Source organism: Dermacentor albipictus, chromosome 4 (genome assembly GCF_038994185.2).
Source record: "Dermacentor albipictus isolate Rhodes 1998 colony chromosome 4, USDA_Dalb.pri_finalv2, whole genome shotgun sequence".
Lineage (NCBI taxonomy): Eukaryota > Metazoa > Arthropoda > Arachnida > Ixodida > Ixodidae > Dermacentor > Dermacentor albipictus.
The window spans coordinates 173,040,070-173,062,484 of NC_091824.1; the positions used below are offsets into that span (position 1 = coordinate 173,040,070).

Below are 22,415 nucleotides of genomic sequence, written 5' to 3' on the forward strand. Positions count from 1 at the left end.
AGCACACTGTATTTTGCTCACCTCCGAAGTTGCGCTCGCGTGCACGTGCCCGTTCCAACCGCCTTGTGGCCAGTTATTGTGCCAGAAATTGTTTTCAATAACAAAGCCATGTCACAGCGCACGAGCTTTTAGGAAGCCAACTTCGCTAAAGTTTTTTGATAGCGAGTGATTGATGCATATAAGCAAAGTTGGTTCAACGACCTTCCCGAGAAAGCTAGGCTACGCATGAGAAGGCGAGTAGCAGAAGAAATTAGATATAGGATCACTAAAAGTTTGTTTACACAAAGTTTGTCTGGCGTCCTTATACCAGTGTACTATTTATGTGTTGAAGGCGAAGCCTCATATTACACATAGCCTTATGTGGGACAGAGGAGACATTTTTGGGGGGGGCAGGCACGTACCCAGGGGGGGACGGGGTGGCCGGGACCCCCTTTCCACTCCCCCCCCCCACCCAAAATTAAGCGGCATACTTCCCCCCTCACACATGCCACCACTCGTCACACACATGCCTAATGCGCCGCAAGATCAATATTGAGTTTTGGCAGCTATTCGGCGGTTAACGTTTTGTTGCCTTTTTAACTCTTTTTGGATGATGGTAGTTATCGCTATCTTCAGGGGTGAAGGCCAGTTTTCGCATCGATTCCGTGCCCGCGCGATTAACTCGAGATGCGCCCAATTGTGAAAGCCTATTACAACGGTCACGCGCATCGCTGTTGCTTCGTTAGTTCAGCCTTTTTTGATTAGACTGAACCAGGGACAAGGAAAAATATTCAGTTCGTACTGAGCTAGTCTGTATGCGGCTAGAGAAAACGCCAATTGCGTTTAATTTTTCCTTTTGCTTCACTATTTCCTCGAGTGACGACTCACCGCGACTCTGGCAGATCCTCGGAACCATACACCCGCGATATGGGTTAGACAAGGTGAAAAGTAAAATCATGTGGAATAGCATCCATCGTCAACCCCTGCCATAGCCGTTAAACTCCTAGGCAGTATGAATGTCACCCGGTGCCTCGTCTGACATTTCCATAAATGTACAGCACTTTTCTTGCAAAATTGGCAACAGAAAACAAGGGTAGCAAGGAATTGAGAAATGAAGTCATCTTCTAAGGGAGAGAGAGTCGGAGAAACAGCCAAGCAGGAACGAAAAATGAAAAGTAACACATTTAACCGTTGTTTGTGAAAATATTTATGGATCAACATCTTTTTATTTAAATAGGAAGTAGAGGAAACGCCGCCGGAAGTGGAGAATGATTCCGTGTGTTTCGAATGGCGCTCCTACAGTTATCAGTTGAGCCGCCTGACATAGCCACTTCTTCGTTGTGCTTATATGGGTGTTTTTCCAACCTTCCGCGGTGGGCGCACTACGTCTAGAATAGCACCGTCTTGCGCTCTACGTGGTTGTGCGGGACAGGCGGCCACTCACCGTTACGCAACTCCCCAAATAACAATACGAGTCGGTTTCGGCACTTAACTTAGTAAAGCATAAACCAGGGATCAAAGCGAACTGTGTTTGTTTCGCAAATATATATTTCTCTATAATTTTTCCAGAGCTATTTCAAAAACGCTATTAGAAATCTTTGCTTTACACTTTCGCTTGTTTACTTGTTCTTGGCAAGGTTCTTGCTGCGCTTCTTTCCTGGGCGAGTCATTTCATGTGGTTACTCGTTTGTCAAGTGAAGAAGACGTGTTCCTCACCGGCGTACCTGTGAGATAGACCCGATATCATTTTACTTTTGCGGGTTTACGCATCTGTATAATGAACGGTGGGCATTATACACATTTGTACTAGTAAACGTACCCGCCCGTCATTTGCATAGAAAGGTTAGCTTCTTGAATACGTACCTGTTGGGGAGTATTCAGGGGCGACTCTGTATTAACGCAAAAAAGAAATGGCATGGAAAAGATGTGCTCCCTTAACAACAAATTCACACAGAAATAAATCGTAAGTCGGAATGCATTCTAGACCTTTGCAAAAACATCTAAGCGCATCTGCAGCATTTAGCACATCAGCATGCATTAAGGACAAATCCGAGCTAATTCAAAAGCTTTACACGGCAATAGACACCCTACTTTCAGTTTAGTTTAGGAGCACACTTCCTTTTTCAATGCGCTCTATATGTCGCGTAAGCTTCATGTAGCGAACGGTCCAACAACACATGCATTATGTGGGAGTCCCCGTCATCGCTTGTAACATTTCACTGGCAAGCTATACCAATGGAACACCACCCATATTTCTTTGCTGGGTACACCGTAGTAGGTCGACGTACAATGTTTTCGTTATTTTATTCATTTGCCCTTCCTCATCTCATGTATGCTTATTGCCTCCTTGGAAGCAGTTTCCTGCTCGCTGCTAGCCTTTCTTTCATTCTAGATATTTATCTTAATTTCTTTTGAACTACTACTGCGGGAAGTGGCAACTTTTGTATTTTCGCGTTGCATTGAGTTCGTATTCACAAGGTGAGTATCCCACAAAGAAGCGGCAGCATAAAGTGTCATCATCATGATCAGCAGCAGCAGCAGCAGCAGCACCAGCAGCCTGGTTACGCCCACTGTAGGGCAAAGGCCTTCCCGTACTTCTCCAACTACGCCGGTCATGTACTAATTGTAGCCATGTTGTCCTTGCAAACTTCTTAATCTCACCCGCCCACCTAACTTTCTGCCGCCCCCTGCTACCCTTCCCTTCCCTTGGAATCCAGTCCGCAACCCTTAATGACCATCGGTTATCTTGTCTCCTCATTACATTTCCTACCCATGTCCATTTCTTTTTCTTGATTTCAACTAAGATGTCATCAATTCGCGTTTGTTCCCTCACCCAATCAGCTCTTTTCTTATTCCTTAACGTTACATCCATCATTCTTCTTTTCATAGCTCGTTGCGTCGTCCTCAATTTAGGTAGAACTTTTTTCGTAAGCCTTCAGGTTTCTGCCCCGTAAGTGAGTACTGGTAAGACACAGTTGTTATAAACTTTTCTTTTGAGGGATAATGGCAACCTACTGTTCATAATCTGGAAATGCCTGCCAAACGCACCCCAGACCATTCATATTGTTCTGATTATTTCAATATCATGATCCGGATCCGCGGTCACTACCTGCCCTAAGTAGATGTATTCTCTTACCACTTCCAGTGCCTCGCTACCTATCGTAAACTCTTTTCTTCCGAGACTGTTAAATATTACTTTAGTTTTCTGCAGATTAATTTTTAGACCAACCCTTCTGCTTTGCCTCTCCAGGTCAGTGCGCATGCATTGCAATTGGTCCCCTGAGTTACTAAGCAAGGCAATACCATACGTGAATCGCAAGTTACTAAGGTATTCTCTATTACCTTTTATCCCCAATTCTTCCCAATCCAAGTCTCTGAATACCTCCTGTAAACACGCTGTGAATAGCATTGGAGAGATCACATCTCCCTGCCTGACTCCTTTCTTTATTGGGATTTTGTTGCTTTCTTTATGGACCACTACGGTGGCTGTGGAGCCGCTCTAGATGTCTTTCAGTATATTTACATACGGCTCGTCTACACCCTGATTCCGTAATGCCACCATGACTGCTGAGGTTTCGACTGAATCAAACGCTTTCTAGTAATCAATTAAAGCTATATATAAGGGTTGGTCATATACCGCACATTTCACTATCACCTGATTGATAGTGTGAATATGGTCAATTGTTGAGCAGCCTTTACGGCATCCTGCTGGTCCTTTGGTTGACAGAAGTCTAAGGTGTCCCTGATTCTAATTGCGATTACCTTCGTAAATACTTTGTAGGCAACGGACAGTAAGCTGATCGGTCTATAATTTTTCAAGTCTCTGGCGTTCCCTTTCTTATGGATTAGGATTATGTTACCGTTCTTCCAAGATTCCGGTACGCTCGAGATCATGAGGCATTGCGTATACAGGGTGGCCAGTTTCTCTATAACAATCTGACCACCATCCTTCAGCAAATCTGCTGTTACCTAATCCTCCCCAGCTGCCTTCCCCTTTGCATAGCTCCCAAGGCTTTCTTTACTTCTTCCGGCGTTATTTGTGGGATTTCAAATTCCTCTAGACTATTCTCTCTTCCATTATCGTTGTGTGTGCCACTGGTACCGTATAAATCTCTACAGAACTCCTCAGCCACTTGAAATATTTCATCCATATTAGTAATAATATTGCCGGCTTTCTCTTAACGCATACATCTGATTCTTGCCTATTCCTAATTTCTTCTTGACTGCTTTTAGGCTTCCTCCGTTCCTGAGATCGTGTTAAATTCTACACATATTATCCTTCCTTATGTCTGCTGTCTTACGCTTGTTGATTAACTTAGAAAGTCCTGCTAGTTCTATTCTAGCTGTGGGGTTCGAGGCTATCATACATTGACGTTCTTTGATCAGATCTTTCGTCTTCTGCGATAGCGTACTGGTATCCTGTCTAACGGAGTTACCACCGACTTCTATTGCACACTCCTTAATGGTGCTCATAAGATTGTCGTTCATTGCTTCAACACTAAGGTCCTCTTCCTGAGTTAAGGCCGAATACCTGTTCTGTAGCTTGATCCAGAATTCCTCTATATTCCCTCTTACCGCTAACTCACTGATCGGCTTCTTATGTACCAGTTTCTTCCGTTCCCTCCTCAAGTCTAGGCTAATTCGAGTTTTTACCATCCTATGGTCACTGCAGCGCACCTTGCCGAGCACGTCCACATCTTGTATGATGCCAGGGTTAGCGCAGAGTATAAAATCAATTTCATTTCTAGTCTCGCCATTCGGGCTCCTCCAAGTCCACATTCGGCTATCCCGCTTGCGGAAGAAGGTATTCATTATCCGCATATTCGTCTGTTCTGCAAACTCTACTAATAACTGTCCCCTGCTATTCCTAGAGCCTATGCCATGTTTCCCCACAGGCTTGTCTGCACCCTGCTTCTCTCCTGCCCTGGCATTGAAGTCGCCCATAAGTACATAAAGTGTACTTATCAACATAACGGGGATGAACAGATCGATCGACAGAGAAAAGGAAATCCTGCTCGATGCAGACTGATCGCATCCGTTGCTACTTGCGACAATGAGCGCCATCAGAGCGAAAGTCACGGTTGGGAATATGTTCAACCTAAGTGAACAAAAATAAAAGTGCATGCCAACGGGTGCTAACATTAAACTCTACCCGCTTCGGACACCCCCGTTTCGTACACCCATCACGCCGATAGCGACTTTATGAGCGTGCATCAGCCTAGAGAGCACAGAGTCAAACATAAAAGCGAAAGAAGAAACTGACGCCTTTCTTTTTAATGTACGTCTTGTGAGCCAGACATTGAAGCGGTGAGCACGGACAGTGTATTTTAGCAATCGCGATGACTGTATGCGGAGATGCCAACAAATAGCATGCGGACAACCATCAAGTCACGCTTTAATGATGAATGTGTGGTGCCGGCATCGGGCGATCGAGTGCACCGTCGTGTAGCTATAGATACTCATGGAAGGATACAGAAGGACATTTGACAGTCGAAATGAGGCTAGATAAGCTTAGCGGCATCAACGTGCCAGGGCCGAGTGAAATATCTACACTGCAGCTACCCGCTTGTACTGCGGTGCCACTGTATCTGCAGCAACGATTTTACGTCTCGGAAAATCGGTGCCGATCCCAAGTCCTGACATCGTAACTGTTAACCCACAGGGGCCTCGAATATATACGCCAGCTGCCCTGCTGGCTTAAAGCAGCTTTCGGATAAGTATAGTATCCTTGAGCAACTCCTGCAGCAGCAAGCTATTCTTAAAGCTGCGCCCCTGGCATTATCTCAGACCAGGACCGTTTCCGTATAGCAGCGCTTGGTAGCAGCGTAAGGCGCTCACTCCCGTTCTGAAATCCGTTCTGAAATTCCGTGTTTCCTAGAGCTGAAGTAAGCCGATCGTAATTTTTTTGCCCTATTTCGTGTTCATAGGTTGTATGTGGTTTGAAGAAACAAAGTAAGCATTGCGCTGATAGGAGGCTTGAGCTTAACTCTGTAGACGTCGGACCTCCCGCATGCAGCAACTCCAGGTTGTCGTTGAAAGCTGCAAGACCCCGTACACGGGGAAAAGGTGCCTCGCTGTTTGCGTTGTATTTTGCATAATAACAGAATTATTCGCCGGCTGTCAGCTGGTTTTATAACTAAGTATTTGCCAAAACGTTCCCCTCCCCTTTTGTTCTCCTTTTTTTTTATTCCTTGGTACCCAAGTGCATGGCATCACAGAAAAGATCTTTTACAGCGAAGCTATGTATGGCTAGGTTCTAGAAAAAAATACGTGCGTCTGTCAAGCCGTGTAGATCGAGAATTTCTCCCCATATGTGGGATGATTCCGAAGATAGTGCAATAGCATGCCGACCCGTGGCGGAGGTGAAGCAGGCTTTAAGCACTACGACAACTTGCGAAAATACCGCCTGTGTCGTTTTTGTGTTCTCTTCCGCTGTCCCCGTCTTTATTTGCCGTCAGTAAGATATGCAGTAAAAACCAACTAGGCCAAACTGAAGTTCTTCTGTTGCAAAAGTAAGTTAAGTACCTTACGCCGAAATACAACCCGCTTCAGATATTAAGCTGGTATGAACAGATACCACAATCTGACCTACGTCGGCCATGTCTACGTTCGCACCGCCCTCTCTCTGCCGGCGTTCCAAGCGCTTGCGTATCTGCTATCCTCTCCTTCCGTTCTCCTTTGTGGCGGTCACGTAAGCGTGCGTGCCAGGACCGCGAGGCGGAAATGAATGCGAACCGTCCATGTGGCCCCGATTCCTCAAACTTGTACCGTTTCACCGAAGCAACGGCCAGGTTTCAGAGGGAGTTTGTGGGGAACCAATTTTGTGTGACCTGTGTTGCGTGTGTCCGCTTGTGGTTTTCTAATCAACTCACAGCCGTCACTGCACTGCGGAACGTCGACCAACGCACAATCGTCTTGGCTACGGTGAAGCAGTGTGTGCCCTCGGAGTGCAGTGAGGTGCGCGTCTGTTTTACGTGCCGGTATTCATTAGTAAAAGGAGTGCCGCGTTTTCCAACAATACATGGGTATGGATGCTATTCGGTGCTTCATCATATTCTGAGGCTCAACATCGTGGAGGAGCGACTAGTCGCGCCGCGCCTTTCATTTGTGGGCACAAGGGGTTTGACGCACAGCAATGGACAGTTCGCCATCAAGGGACCCACATAAACAGCTTCGCTGGTCATCCACCTTTGCAAAGTGGAATAGCAGTGAATTTTTTTAAAGTTACGTCGCTATGAATGTTCCCACGGGAGAGAGTAATGGATATTTCATTGTGTCAGTTTATTTCGTGACTGGGCAGGGCCTCTGGTACAGTTTCGTTATCGTCTCACTAGCTACCATAAGAAGTTACTACGCATGTACCGACTGGGTGCGAACTTCTATCACATAAAAAAAAAATTATTTAGCACCTGGCCCTAAATTAGCGAAATAGTGAAACGGTATTTGCAGTAAATAACGTTATTATTTGTCGCTAGCAAATTTCTTGCGCGATCTTATGCACGCCCTTGCAACTAAGCGCTACTCAGAAGGGTGGCAGTGAGCCAATACTTCAAGACGAAGGACTCTCGACCACCTTGCGCTTCTTTATCTTTCCCGTCTGGCAAGCAGCGCTGGCAAAAGAGGTGATTGACCAAGCTTCATCGAATTTTCTCAGTGGTGCACCATCCAAGCTGCTTCCTTTTACCACTTTTCATCGTACGTGCTGAGCTCATCGAACCGGGTTCAACGGCGCGAGGTTAGAAAGCTGACCTCTCCTAGGGGTGCGGGCCGCGTACTTTTTTCGAGAGGCATCTCCAGCAAGGACCTCTTTGGCTCACCGTGGATGGGATGGCTGTCTTCGATTCACTCGAGCGTAGGATTTTTGTCGCTGTTTTTGTAGAACGTTGTCTGTATTATGTCTCGAGACGCTCGGTCGAGGCGTCCTTATACGCCGCCGGCGCTCTTAGACTGTCTGCTTCTGAAGTTGCTTCTCAGGGAAACGTGACTGGGAGGCTGTTTGAGAAGCCCACTCCTCTTCCTCGTGGACGCTGGTGCAGGTGAGCTGGGCTGGAATGAATTGAGCGAAATCTTCAAAGCATTTGACCTATGCACTAGAGGGCACCTTTTGAAACGAAGATATGAGCTTTTCGTTCGAGGTGCCGGGAACAGATGATGCAGACAGGAAAATATTCGCATAAAAAATCAACAGTCCTGTCTCCGTCCAGTAGCAGCTGTAATCATGAGATGCAGAATATTATATTTTTTTCTCTATTCTGAAACATGACCGCAAGTTGTTGGCGAAAGATGCAAGTTTTAACGCAAACAGACAACGCCATATTTGAATACGCTCAGCAGCGTTGCGCTGCTGGCAGAACAAAACACTACGGTACATATTGCGACTTCTGCTATAATAGTTTGTCTGGCGGTAAGAAGCTAAATAACAGAGTTTACTACGCCGTGAAGCGGTGAGCAAGAAAACCAATGGCAATTCGAAGGAATAGGGACAGGCAACAGAAACATAGGCCTCCACACTGAGGGCGTGTAATGTGTATTCTTACCTGAGCAGATTAGAGGCGCTCATGATAAGCACAAGTGTTATTGATAAAAATGACAAGAAAATGTCACATGATAGGCGTAGAGCCTCACGGAGACAAATTAATTTATTATCGCAAACACTAATAATGTTTAATCTAACTGTCGAATCTTCGATAGGAAGAAGCAACTTATGAGCTAGGCTCACGCCAATCTTGTAACTGTAACTGTCAGAGGATAGTAAAAGTAAGTTCTTCGCGTATTCAATTTTATGACAAAAGAATGCGTAAAATACAGAGCTAGGCCGAGCATTCTTAAGAAATATCATATTAACGACGCTGATATTTTTACTTGCAAGTATCGCCTGGAACGTGAAATGTATACCTTATCTCGCCTATTACGCATTAACAATGTCCTGCGCAAGATAAATGTTATACTTTGCCTAATGCTTTTGCTTGTTTCTGCTATATTTTGCTGCATGTGTAAGCTGATTTTGTGATAAACGGGCGCAATGCATCACGCTGATGCCAAAACGTATTTATTTAGGGACCACGGGCTCGTTAGGCTGCGTAACTGCAAAGTCTCGCTATCAATTTTTGTTGTACATGGTGCAAATAAACTCATTTCATAAACCAACTAATTTCACAAATAACCTGTGGCGGTGTATATAGAACACAGATAGCGGGAACCGAATTCTCATAATCAAGTCTGCGAATTTGCATGGGGATTGCTACATGCACATGCGGCAGGTTGAATCTGTCATGGTAAAACAAACAATAAGTCCTCAAACATAGATGCAAGAACACAATAGTGTTTGCAGAGAACAGTGGCTGTTACGGGTTTGGTGTAAGGATGAGCGCAGCTGAGACCACTGCTGAGAACATATTCAGACGTGCCCCTTTTACGTCTTCATAACTTCCTATAAAATTGAACAGTAGTTTCATTTCACTCATAAATAAGTTGTAAAGATGAAGCAAATATAATATAGGCAAGCTTTTTCATGCGAGTTATGTTACCTCTCATATGTCACAGTATGCGCATCTGTTCTTCATGTCAAAAGTTAGTCAGTAGTCATCCTTTCATTCTCGCTAAACACTTTATCCATGTCTTTCCTACATCGTCGTCCCCTTCCTCCATTCAGGTCTCATTCTCCCTGCACTGCGTTTTCTCCAAAGGTAATACTGAGCCGTTAAGTCATCCTATATAGCCTTCACCAGAGCCAGTCCCCTGATATTGTAAGTATGATAGAAAGTACGATAGTCGCCTGGCGCCTGAGCATCACTACCACAAAGGAAGTTTTTTCTTTCAAAAGATAGTCGCACGCCCTACACGCTTTCGCTGATTGGACGTTCGACGGAATCGTGTTCCTGTATTTTCCCTCGCCGCAATAGGGCGCTGATTCAGCCTAACTAAGCCCAAAGGGAGGTAAAAATACAATTGGTGGCGTCACAAAATGAACGTGCAGACCTCATGGTTGCGGCTGTGGTCGGATGTCGGCCGCGAATTCGTCTCCTCGGGATAATGAGTCGGCACGTATCGACTGCTGGGAGACGGGGACCTAATTATCGCTCGCGTGATGCCCCCCCCCCCCCCTCCCCTCCCAGTCCCCGCCGCGCGGGCCGCTCTGATTGCGTCGGCACAAGGGCGCGCCCCGATACACGGCGGGGCCCGTCTATGTTAGCTCTGGCGTTGCACCCACACCAAGCGAGAACGCTTTCCCGACTGGGATTCTACAAGATTCGAGAACGCAGTCACAATTATGGCGCAAACACACTGATGCAATATTCCATATCCAACGTCAGAGATCAACCACGTGGCATACACCTACACGGCAGTATCCCTTTCTTTGAGTCACTCGCTCTGTGCTAAACGGCTTTCATGATGACCTTTTCTTGTGAAACAAGAGCCAGCCCTACGGTTTATCTATCGGCCGTACGGAAACCCGTTTGGGATGCTATTAACAGCTTCAAGGATAAGTAGAAAACTTCCGCTTGTTTACTTGTTTTCTGCGTTGTCTTTATTTTCGTTCCTGTGTTTCCGGTAACGTAACACCTTAGTCATTGCAGATGGTCGTGTCGCCGTGGAGAGCTACTGCTTAGGAGGGAATTCATTGCAGGAATTATTATGGCGACGAAGCGCTGGGAGGTATTCCTTTGCCCCAATGCGGAAATGAGTCGAGACACCACATTTGCACCTCTGTTATCTCAGGCGGACTGTGAACACTTCATGTTTTCTTTTGTTCTTTCATTCATCAGCTGGTGCTTTTTTTTTCTTTTACAGTGGAGCTTTCAGAAACTCGCTGGGTTTGTCTTGACGTTCTCAGCTTCGCCGAGCTGGCGGAGAGAGAGCTGAGAGAGGCGAAAGCAGTGTATAAATATAGCATCGCACGGCATAGCGACGCGGCCAGGGCGGGTGGAGCTCAGCACGGGAAAAGTAGCGGCGCGGCAGGGACTCAGGTGCTGTGACGTCATTGCTCGCGGATAAAAACCCGCGCGCTCGCTTCGGCGGTCCTCTTTCTTGCAGTGCAAAAAAAAATATGCATGGCTCTGCTATCGCAAACACCAGACACCAGCGGAGCTTGGGGAAGGCCAGCAAAAGGTAGTCTAAGTGTGCAGTTTGGCACTACTTTACTGGCTTTCCCCCACCTCCGCTAGTTCCTGGTGTTTGCGATAGCCACGCATACGTTTCTTTCTTTTTCTTTCTTATTGCAATCACTGTGAGGCTCGTAAACGTAAATTCAACCTATGAATTGTCTGATTTTCAGGCAGCATTATATGGCGGATTTCTTTCTTTAATTTAGACAACAGCAATGAAACTTATTTTGACTTTTTTATGTAATTGAGAGCGTTCTTGTTTAGTGTTTCGATTTGATTAGATATGCTCTTCAAACGACCCGGTGTGCCTGCACACACCCACCGTGCAGCGCCGGGTCCAAGAAAAGAGACGACGCCGTGAGCGAACTGTTGCAACGCAGCATTCTGTGAAACAGTGCAAACTCTTCTGTTATAGCAGAATACAGCTTACCACAAAAAAGAAGGACAATACAATATTGAAGAAGGAACTAATTAACGCAGATTCTCAACTAAATTCATTTCCTGATCACAAGTAACTTGTACTCGAAGCAGAATGCGCAGGAAACGTATCAAACACATACATATGTATAGAAAAACACGCAAGCAAAAGCACTGTTACAGTTATCTGATCAACTAAGTTTCTAAATATTTCAAAAAAGTGGTATTCATATAGAACAGAGCTTAACTCCAATAATGCTCGTACGAGAACTGTCGCCCACAACCACTGTCGCCCACAACCTGTTATTAAGAACAAATGGCTCAGATACGCAGGCTCTGTTGTGCGCCGGTAAATGCTACGTGGCATTATTTCTAATCGGTCATTGATCTAGAGTGTTGTGGAGCTCCATCAATGACGCAACTTCCAGTCTGGTTAATATAATCTCTTTCACACAAGAGTAAAATTTGAAAGACCACACTAAAGGCAAAGACGGCATAATGCCTCGCGTGCTTCTTTTCACATGGCGGCTGCTAAGTACACATCGTCTAGGGTAAACTGTTCTTGTACTCAGTGCAGGCCTACTTTGAAACGACTGTATTGAGTCAAGTAATACAAGCTTTTGCCCGCATGAACGCTAAAGCAGCGAGCACTGCACCCGTATTCTCCGTTATTTTTGTTATCTCAGGAACAGATCCGTTCCCAAGCATATGCGGCCGACATAGAGCTATACTCAAAGGACCGCCTGCGGCCCTAAAAACAAAGAACCAGCATTAGACTAATCCCAGTAATTCACCTTGATGGGCGCCACTGTCTCTTTAACAACAGCGCCTGAAGCAAAAACACAGCGCGACACAATATTGACGGTAGCACAGAGGAAAAAAAAAAGAAAAACTCCCGGCTCATTGATTTAATAGGGTCCTACAAGAAATGTAGCCAGCCATCACTCCAGGGCTTGACTTTGGTAACGCTGCTCGAGACACCGTAAGCAGCTCAGAGAGAAAATTTTCATCAGGGCCCATATTGGCCTGCCGTTCATGGACCTGGGTTTTGACAGCAGAGAGCGCGAGCAAGATCATGAACGTGCTTTTTTTTTAAATGTGTGCAGTGGATTGCGATGTATAGAATAGACTCTGCAGACAATCACAACAGAATGTGCGGTGTTGCTCATATGTGAAACTGCTTCGTTTTGGCCGGCGCCTTCGTGACGTCAAATCGAGCTAATTTTAGATCATCAAGATGTAGATATTTCGAAGCTTCGCGAATATCATTTTGTGTCAACTGACGCCAGCGATAGCGTCCCTGACGCTGTACGCTATGGTTCGTCCCTCGACGTGCTTCTTGTTTTTTGCCCTACCCAGCTGCACCCCGAGCTATCTCTATAAGGCAAATCGACAGAGACAGGTCGTGTCAAGCTCGCAAGGACGAATGTATGTAAACCAACGAAGAGAGCCCGTTTTGAGCATGGCAATAAAATACTCGAGCACTGCTCTTTTCTTTATTTACAATCTCCTGTTTGTAGAGAGGAATGCTTTAATAATGTGGGAATTAGCCGCAGGGCGGCCGTCGTGGGGTGTCACGCTCCTCTGCATTTCGGGGAGGCGAAAGGAATTTACCTACAGTTGGAAGGAGGTTGCGGATGACAAGATGGGCAACGAAATGCTGCCAACCTTTGCACGCACACAAGAACCTTTACTGAGGTAACGAAGTAAGCAGTGTTAGTCTCGACATTCTTGAGGACATACACGAGCAAAAAGAAAACAGAAAAAGAAAAGGAAGTGCGTCAACACTCGTATGTCTATTTCCTAACTAGAAGCTGCATATTTGATTCATCATCATCATCATCATCATCATCATCACCAGCTTGGTTACGCCCACTGCAGGGCAAAGGCCTCTCCCATACTTCTCCAACAACCCCGGTCATGTACTAATTGTGGCCATGTTGTCCCTGCAAAGTTCTTAATCTCATCCACTCACCTAACTTTCTGCCGCCCTCTGCTACATTCCCTTCCCTTGGAATCCATTCCGTAACTCTTAATGACCATCGGTTATCTTCCCTCCTCATTACGTGTCCTGCCCATGCCCATTTCTTTTTCTTCATTTCAACTAAGATGTCATTAACTCGCGTTTGTTCCCTCACCCAATCTGCTCTTTTCTTATCCCTTAACGTTACACCTATCATTCTTCTTTCCATAGCTCGTTGCGTCGTGCTCAATTTGAGTAGAACCCTTTTCGTAAGGCTCCACGTTTCTGCCCTGTAGGTGAGTACTGGTAAGACACAGCTATTATATACTTTTCTCTTGAGAGATAATGGCAACCTGCTGTTCATGATCTGAGAATGCCGGCCAAACGCACCCCAGCCCATTCTTATTCTTCTGATTATTTCCGTCTCATGATCCGGATCCGCAGTGACTACCTGCCCTAAGTAGATGTATTCCCTTACGACTTCCAGTGCCTCGCTGCCTATTGTAAATTTCTGTTCTCTTCCGAGACTGCTAAACATTACTTTAGTTTTCTGTAGATTAATGCTGAAGCGATGATGATGCTGAAGCGTATGTCACCACAAATAACAATAACACGACCAGGTCAGCTTGGTGATACTAATTAAATATGGCTGACACACCGATGTTGGGGAAACCTGGTTTTCGAACCATCAGCCTGATCTCCCCGACTGGGAAGTGTTCATGCAGCAACTTCGTCAGTACTTCGGCGCTTCCGCCGTCCGCACTGAAGTCACGAAGAAGAGGCTTGGTGAGCGCGTCCAGTTCCCCACGGAATCGTACACATCCTACATTGAGGATGTGCTAGCTTTGTGGAAACGTGTCAACGCCACCATGCCCCAGACCGACCGCATACAGATATTATGAAAGGCATAAACGCCATCGCATTTAGCGCACTCGCAACACAAAATCCTGCCACCATGCAAGACGTAATAGCCACTTGTCAATGCCTAGAGGAACTTCAATCTTTACGGCTATACACGGATAACACAACCGTTCTTTTGGCTTCAGCAGTAGAATTGCGCACGATCATATATGATATGGTTAGGGAGGAACCTCACTGCGTGCCAGAACCTGGCGTCGCCCCTTTTCCGAGCGGCTTACGCGAGATAATCAAGCAAGAGATCGCCTCTATGTCGCGTCTAACGTGCTCCGATGGCCCCTGCGCTTGACAGGTGCCAACATATGATGACGTCGCGGTGCTCCCTCCGGTCACTGCGGCCCCTCTACAAACAGATCACTATGTCCCTGTGGCTTCATTGTCGCCACCAATGCGTGTACAGCGTTACCGCTCCGGTCCGCTTCCTGCTCGACCCATTTGCTATTACTGTGGCTACCGTGGGCATATGTCCCGGTTCTGTCGACGGCGTCAACAGTATGAGCAACGTGGTTATACATGCGAAGAGCGAACAGGCGTCTGTCCAGCAACGGACTACCAGAGAACCTCCTACCACTCTTCATTTCACCGATTCCCCTCTCCTCCGTACCCTACAAACACGTCTCTTAATTCTCTATAGAATCTCGCCGCAGATCGCCTTCTCCACGTCGTCGTTCCGTATCAGCTCACCGACCTGCTTCTCATGTCCCCGACGCTCACTCAAAAAATTCTTCGACGCAGTTTTAGGAAGGGAAACTGCATACACCAGACAGCCTACAATTCCTCCAGAGCGACCGTCGAACTTGTTGTCAGCGGTTGCGGTAGGTGTGCCCGTCGAAGCTCTCATGGACACAGGTGCCGCCATTTCGATTATTCGCGCAGACGTTTTTTCCCGCCTCCGGAAAGTGATGACGGCTTATTGCGGCCCATCTCTTCGCGCACGAACCAACGCCGTTCTTCGTCCCATCGCGCAATGTACAGTTCGAGTATTCATTGACGGAATGCGTCATCACATTATTTTTGCTGAGCTTCCCGAGTGTTCCCACGAAGTTATTTTAGGATGAGATTATTTATCTTTGGCGTCCGCTGCTATCTCTTGTCGTGAGCGACTCGTACATCTGAATGCCACCGGTTACTCTCTTCCTGATTATGAAGAACGCATGCGCCTCGTCACCTCTTCCTATTATGTTCTTTGGCCATCAAGAGAAGAAACTATAAGTCTAAATTCCAGTGACATTCGGGATGGCGACGTTCTCATTCTTCCCTACGGTCGTACGTTATCTAGGGGAATTCTTATTTCTCCTGGCCTTGTTCGCTTCTCTCGTGGTTCTGCATTCCTCACCGCGTTAATCAAAACTACCGAACATCGACTGCTGCCCCGTGGATGAAGTGTCGCTTGCGCTGTTGATACACAGCCGAATACAGTTGTTGCCCTTTCGACAATGCTAGCAGAGGCAACGTCGTCGCCCCTCACTGCCTCGTCCACACCAATGTCGGCAACCATAAGCCCTAACCTGCGCCCTGCCCAGAGTCGCGATCTGCTCGCACTATCAGAAAAACACCGTTCTTTGTTCGACATCAATTCGCCAGCCCTCGGTATGACGGCTGATACGACTCATCGCATACGCACTGACAGCTCCCGCATTGTTCACCGGCGGCCATATCGCGTGTTTCATAAGGAGCGCGAAATCAACGAGGAAAATGTATCGGGCATGCTTCGACGAAATATAATACGATCTTCCTCGAGCCGGTGGTCCTTTCCAGTTGTTCAATTAAGTGCAGAAGAAAGACGGTTCAGTGCGTTTCTGTGTCGATTACCGTGCCCTGAACAAAATCACGCACAAGGATGCTTACCCTTTGCCACGGATTGACGACGCACTAGATTCTTTACAGGGCGCCGATTATTTTTCTAGTCTTGATCTTAGATCCGGCTACTGGCAAATACCGGTGTCAGAGTCCGACAAGGAGACAACCGCTTTTGCCACTCCAGATGGGCTATACGAGTTTATTGTGACATCATTTGGGCTCTGCAATGCGCCTGTAACCTTCGAACGCATGATAGATAATGTCCTGCGCTGTTTAAAATGGAAGACCTGTCTTTGCTAACTCGGCGACATCGTAGTGTTTTCAACCACGCTCCCAAAACACCTGCAGCATCTTGAACAAGTGCTAACCCGACTCGCAAACGCTGACCTCCAGATCAACATAAGAAAGTGTACTTTCGCAGGAAAGACTATAAAAGTTCTGGGCCACTTAGTGAGCAAATATGGCATTCCACCGGGTCCTGAGAAACATTCCGCCGTCTTTGAGTTTCCTCGTCCTCTGCGTGCAAAAGATATGTCCAGTTTTCTCGGACGGGCTTCGTACTTCCGGCGCTTCCTACGCAACTTCGCTGCGCTTGCGTCTCCGCTCCATCAACTCCTCTCAAATAATACGCCCTTCGTTTGGTCCGCCGATTGTGAAAGTGCCTTTTTGACGCTCAAGCATGCCCTGACGGCCGACCCGGTACGGTGCCACTTTGACCAAAGTGCAGCTACTATCATTCATACTGACGCCAGCAGTCATGATATCGGCGCTGTTCTCCTGCAACGTGACACCCCCTTGCGTGAACAAGTCGTTGCTTACGCCAGTCAGACACTGACTGTTGTGGAGAAAAATTACGCCATCACCGAGCAAGAGTGCCATGCTGTTGTTTGGGCAGGGCAAAAGATTCGGCCATACCTCCATGGCCGTCACTTTACAGTCGTCACCGACCATAACGCATTGTGCTGGCTATGGTCGCTGAAGAACCTATCGCGTCTCCTTGGTCGCTGGGTGGTCCGTTTACAGGAGTATGATTTCGATGTTGCCTACGGGTCTGGCAACAGTCACTAAAACGCAGATGCTCTGTCTCGTTGCCCTTTGCGAGGCAATAATGACTCAGCATATCGCCTAATCATACTGATGTACAGCCTGAGCCCACTTCATCACCCCTAGCTGTCCGTCTCAACGCTCGACTGGCTGAAACGTAATCGCTAATCTGTCCTTGTTTCCCACCAACGTGCCGACCCATACTACCCAACTGTTCTCGACCGCATGCAAGGCTCTGCTTCACCTCCGAACGCCCGACTCCATTGACAACTTAAACAATTCAAGCTTCACGATGGCGCTTTGCGTCGCTATATTTGTCACGTCGATGGCAACAAATGAGTATCTATCATACCACGTTCTCTGCGAGCCTTTCACGATGATCCGACGGCAGGTCACCTCGGATACCACAAGACATGACAGAATACGAAGTCGGTGCTCTTGGCCTGGCCTCTCTTCTGCCGTAGCCAGGTACGTCGCATCATGGGCTCTTCGTCAACGCTGCAAACGACCTAGACTCCTCCTTCCGATCTTTTGCAACATCTTCCTTGTCCCGCTTCGCCTTTCGAGGTCGTTGGAATAGACTTGCACGGTCCTCTTCCCAAGTCCTCCAATGGCAATCGCTGTATTATTACGGCCATAGACCATCTGCCACGTTACGCCGAGACAGCCTGTATACAATATGGGAGTGCCGCTGAAGTCGCCGATTTCTTTCTATGCAACATACTCTTACGTCGTGGAGCTCCGCGCTCTCTCTTCAGCGACGACGGCGAAGCCTTCCTCTCGTCTCTTCTTACCGAAGTTCTGCGCGCCTCAAATACCATTCACAAGACCAGTTCGAATTACCACCCGCAGACCAATGGCTTGACAGAGCGTTTTCATCGTGCTCTGTCGGATATGATTGCAATGTACATCAGTCCCGAACACACCAACTGGGATGCAATCGTGCCGTTTGTGACATATGCTTACAATACGGCTGTACAACACACCACGAGCTTTTCCCCATTTTTACTTGGCTATGTCCACTCCCCTAGTTTCGTCCTGGACGTCTCGTTCCTTACGGCTCCCGTGCCATCAGCAACGCCCTTCTCAGAAGAATTTTTGTCTCGCCTCGAAGACTGCCGTCATCGAGCCGCATTAACACCGACATCGCTTAGGATGTGCGGAAGCATCGCTATAACTCAACTCGCCGCATTGTCACTGTTTCGCCTGGTGACGAACTTCTATGGACTCTTGTGCGCGTTCTCGGCTTATGCGAAAAATTCGCCAATCGTGTTATTGGGCCCTACACAGTTATTGAACAGACATCTCCGGTTATTACCGCGTCTCGCCCTTTGGAATTTCTCCCGATCATCGTTGCCGTGGTACAGAAATTTTGCATGTATCGCACCTAAACCAGTACACTCGCCACGTTTCAACATAGTGCCGCACGACCAGGCGGCCGCTTCCACCGCGGGCGGCAATTAGTGTGAGCGCAACCCGTGACTGACTCTTCTTCATCAGTACACATCATTATCACTTGTACAAATTCCTCATCTGTAATTATCATCATCAGCCGCACAGCTTGTTCTTCTTCGTCGTATCTCGAGCTCGGCTGGATTATGCGGTTCCTTATAACATATATATATATACAGTGAAAGCTCGTTAATTCGAACTTCAATAATTCGAATTTATGTATAATTCGAACTATACGATTTGGTCCGGCCAAGCTCCACAGAAGGCTATGTATAAAAAAGTCCGTTAATTCGAACGCGAGAAGGTTCCCTCACGGATAATTCGAACTACGCTCACCTGGCACAAGGCCAGACAAATGCGCCTACTGCCTACGCACAAGGCTGCATTGCCTCCGGAACGGAGAGAACGGCAAGAGAAGGCAAAATCGGAAAAAAATCTAACCGGCGCGGGTCAGCCAGAAGGCAGCGGCGGCTGCCGCCTCTCCGTTCTCCGTAACCTCCGAGACTTCTTGCCCGTTGCGAATCTCGGAGGCTTTGCAAATCTTGTGCAGCTGCTCTTGTTGTGCGATGATGGCACCGCAAGCACCAAAACACAGCGAATCAAGTACATCGCAGCTGCGCTTGCAATCAAGAACCAACGAATCGGGGCCTTCGCCACCTTCACATGTTCAGCGTCGTTGTCTCGGCAGTCTTCATCGGTTGTGCACCTCTGTTTTCAGCGTAGGAGGTATCGGCCGTTGCGATTCATTGTGATGGTGTTAAGCCTCAGCTAAAGTTCGTTTTGGTGGACATCCGTGGTGTGGCACAATCGGACCCAGAGTTTCGACTTGAAGATGTCGTGTGCCCGCGGCACACGCCATCACTTTCTGACGCGCCAAATTTCTGACATGCCCTACTGCTTCCAAATCGCTGTGTACTGTTGCTCTCCTTTACTTTCGTTAGTTCGAACTTTAGTTAATTCGAACTGAAGCGGCTTCCCCTTCCGGTTCGAATTAACGAGCTTTTACTGTATATATATATATATATATATATATATATATATATATATATATATAGAGAGAGAGAGAGAGAGAGAGAGAGAGAGAGAGAGAACAGCGCTATCTTTCCACCTGGTGACACACGCGTATGCGCATCGTTTATTTATTTATTTATTCGATCCCTAGTGTTCATTTGAGAACGGTGGGGATTTTTATTAGAAGACAACTGAATCAACAGCAGTAAGCGCAATTAAGTAAATGAAGGTAAGTCGTACATAGGAGCTACTGATCATACATTGTCAGCTAAAACATCACGTCACTTGTGATTATCATTGCTAAAGACATCAGTGATAACACTTCGGCAGTAGGCTAGTTGATTAAACATTCTCGAGCTTTTACGCAACAACAACGAAAGGATCAGACTGGAGCGATTACACAAACACAGGACACCTGGCACAGCCAGTCAAGTGCTTATTTTTCTTGAGCTAGAGATTATGCTTAGGAGAGCTGATACTTGGGCTAGTTGGTTGACAATCGTATTGAAAAAGTTTGCGCGGAGACACGAAGACAGCCGAGAGAAGACAAGAACGAGCGCTATAAGTATAAATTTCTAGTAGCGCTCATCCTTGTCTTTTCTCGGCTGTCCTCATGTTTCCGCGCAAACTTTTTCAGTATAGAGAATGCACGTATACGTGGCCTAATCGCATGCCCAAAGACCGCATACCCAGGCCTACTCAACCGCCATCGATTTCACTGATTAAACTAATCTCTTCTTTTTTTTTTGCCGAGAACTATGGAAAGTGCGCTAACACACGTGCCACGAAGGGCAACCTCAATAACATAAATTCGATTACGTCTCTTTTGCTTTGGCAGGCTGGACTTACGCCCTATCGCCGTTCCGTCAAAACTTGGCTTGCACTTGCACCTAGCGGAGTGCGCAGCGAGACGTCTCGCAGCTTGCAGCAGGCCACAGTTGTGACGATGTTCGCGCAGCCTCTCATTTATACAGTTCCCCGTTTGGCCCGTGCAGTCAGCACCACATGGGAAAAGTATCCTGTAAACCACATTGTTCACACATCCAACAAATCCTGTTGCAAGTGTTGTACTGCCATCCATGGGCATTCTTCTTGCCTTTACCTCCGTTTACGTGCATCTTTACGTATGGGATAACGCCACATATGCCTTCTCTAGGTATTGAAAAATAAATAGTTTATATTTTGCGCTCCGTCTCCCGTTTTTGTGTACTCGCTCCAGTCCGGTCCTTTTGTCGTGTTTGCGCACAAACTCTTGTATCAGCAGAAGATAGTTCAAATCCTGAGTTGAACTAACATAGGCAAAGAGGCATTTCTATTGCACGAACGCATCCCCACTCTGTTACTGTGTCCACTGCTATGGGATGAGTACGGGGAATGTAGTTCCTGTATAAAGCAGCAGAGATAACGCTTGAAGAATAGCAGTCGTGGAAAAGTAGTTGATGTTAGAAGACATCGCAGATGAACGTTCATCAATTTAGTTCAAGAACAAAAGATCTCTTGAGACGGAACTTTCTGTAATGCAGGAGTGCATGCACATCTCAGAAAGAAGAACCGTGGCCGTTAGCATGAAGAAATTGTCTCTTACTATGGCCGTTAATAGGAAGAAATTTTTACTTAATAACTGTAGCCGTTAGCAGCAAGAAATCTTGACTTACTAACTGTGGCCTTTAGCAGCAAGACATTTTGGCTTACTAGCTATGGCCGTTAGCAGCAAAAAAAAAATTGACTTGCTAACTATGGCCGTTAGCAGCAAAAAAATTTGACTTGCTAACTATGGCCGTTAGCAGCGAGAAAATTTACTAACAAGAAAACACTCAATCATGCTAAGAGCGTCTAGATTTAATTGTACTAGTTTATAAAGCAAATGCTTATAGCAAACCATTCCAAGGGTTTTTTTTAATTGTGTAGGAAAACGCAGTCAGAAAGAGATCATTGACCAAGAATCTGATGTAAATAGCTCGTGACTATTATGAAATGGATTTCGCATAACTTGCTTTCCGCCAAAAATGAATTCACCTCTATAAAACTGACAAGGTGACTAAATATTACGTACTAACACAGTTTCCAAGAACTGGTGCTTAATTAGAAAGTGGCAGTTTCCCCCGAAGGTCGAAGCATGCACTGACCACGATGTCAATGTTGAACTTCTCGTAGTACGGTGTTCGAATTGTACGCGCGTCCGACTAACGTGGACTCGAAATACGTGGATTATGGAAATTTCGTGGATACGTGGATTACGTGGATTACGAAATACGTGGATTATGGAAATACGAAAATTTATGGAACCCTTAAAAGGGCCTGGGATGACATCGCACAGGCATTACTGCGTTGCCCGTAAAAAGCCACGCGAATAAAATTACATCACTTTCAGGTTGTACACCGATATTGTTTTGGACTTATAGTATTTAATCGTCTGAGAAGATTTAAGATAAAAGGCATGGGCTGTCAATGCTGTATTTCATGTCATTTGTCTCTCGGCTGCCATTTTCAGAATTCTGAGGAATAATTTAATCAAGGATGTAATACGTGGTATGAGGAACTTTAATGATTGAATAGTGTAGCAATATAAGCTGCATATACGGCATGGATAAATGCATAGCATACATTAAAACTTCTTTCTGGGCGAGTTGGTGCATACTTGACATGAAAACTGTTTACAGCGCACACACATGCAACCACAAAGTATAAGGGACAGGACACAAGCGCTGAAACTGTTTACAGCGCTT

The 22,415-nt window shown here is 46.5% G+C and overlaps 1 protein-coding gene across 3 annotated transcripts in view; it reads right to left on the reverse strand.

The window, feature by feature from the left end:
* Positions 1–22,415, reverse strand: part of bru3 (bruno 3) — a 1,518,741-nt gene that overhangs the window by 1,479,638 nt on the left and 16,688 nt on the right. The window contains exons 4-5 of one of the 3 annotated variants that reach the window (XM_070537812.1): positions 1,843–1,868; positions 1,612–1,703 (exon numbers count right to left, since the gene is read on the reverse strand). The exons of 1 other annotated variant lie outside the window; for it this stretch is intronic. In XM_070537812.1, coding sequence (XP_070393913.1) covers positions 1,692–1,703; positions 1,843–1,868 — 38 coding nt within the window. In that variant the 3' untranslated portion in view covers positions 1,612–1,691. Of the gene's footprint in view, positions 1–1,611; positions 1,704–1,842; positions 1,869–7,808; positions 8,026–22,415 lie in introns of those variants that run through there. One more of the 3 variants, XM_070537809.1, reaches the window with a different exon arrangement.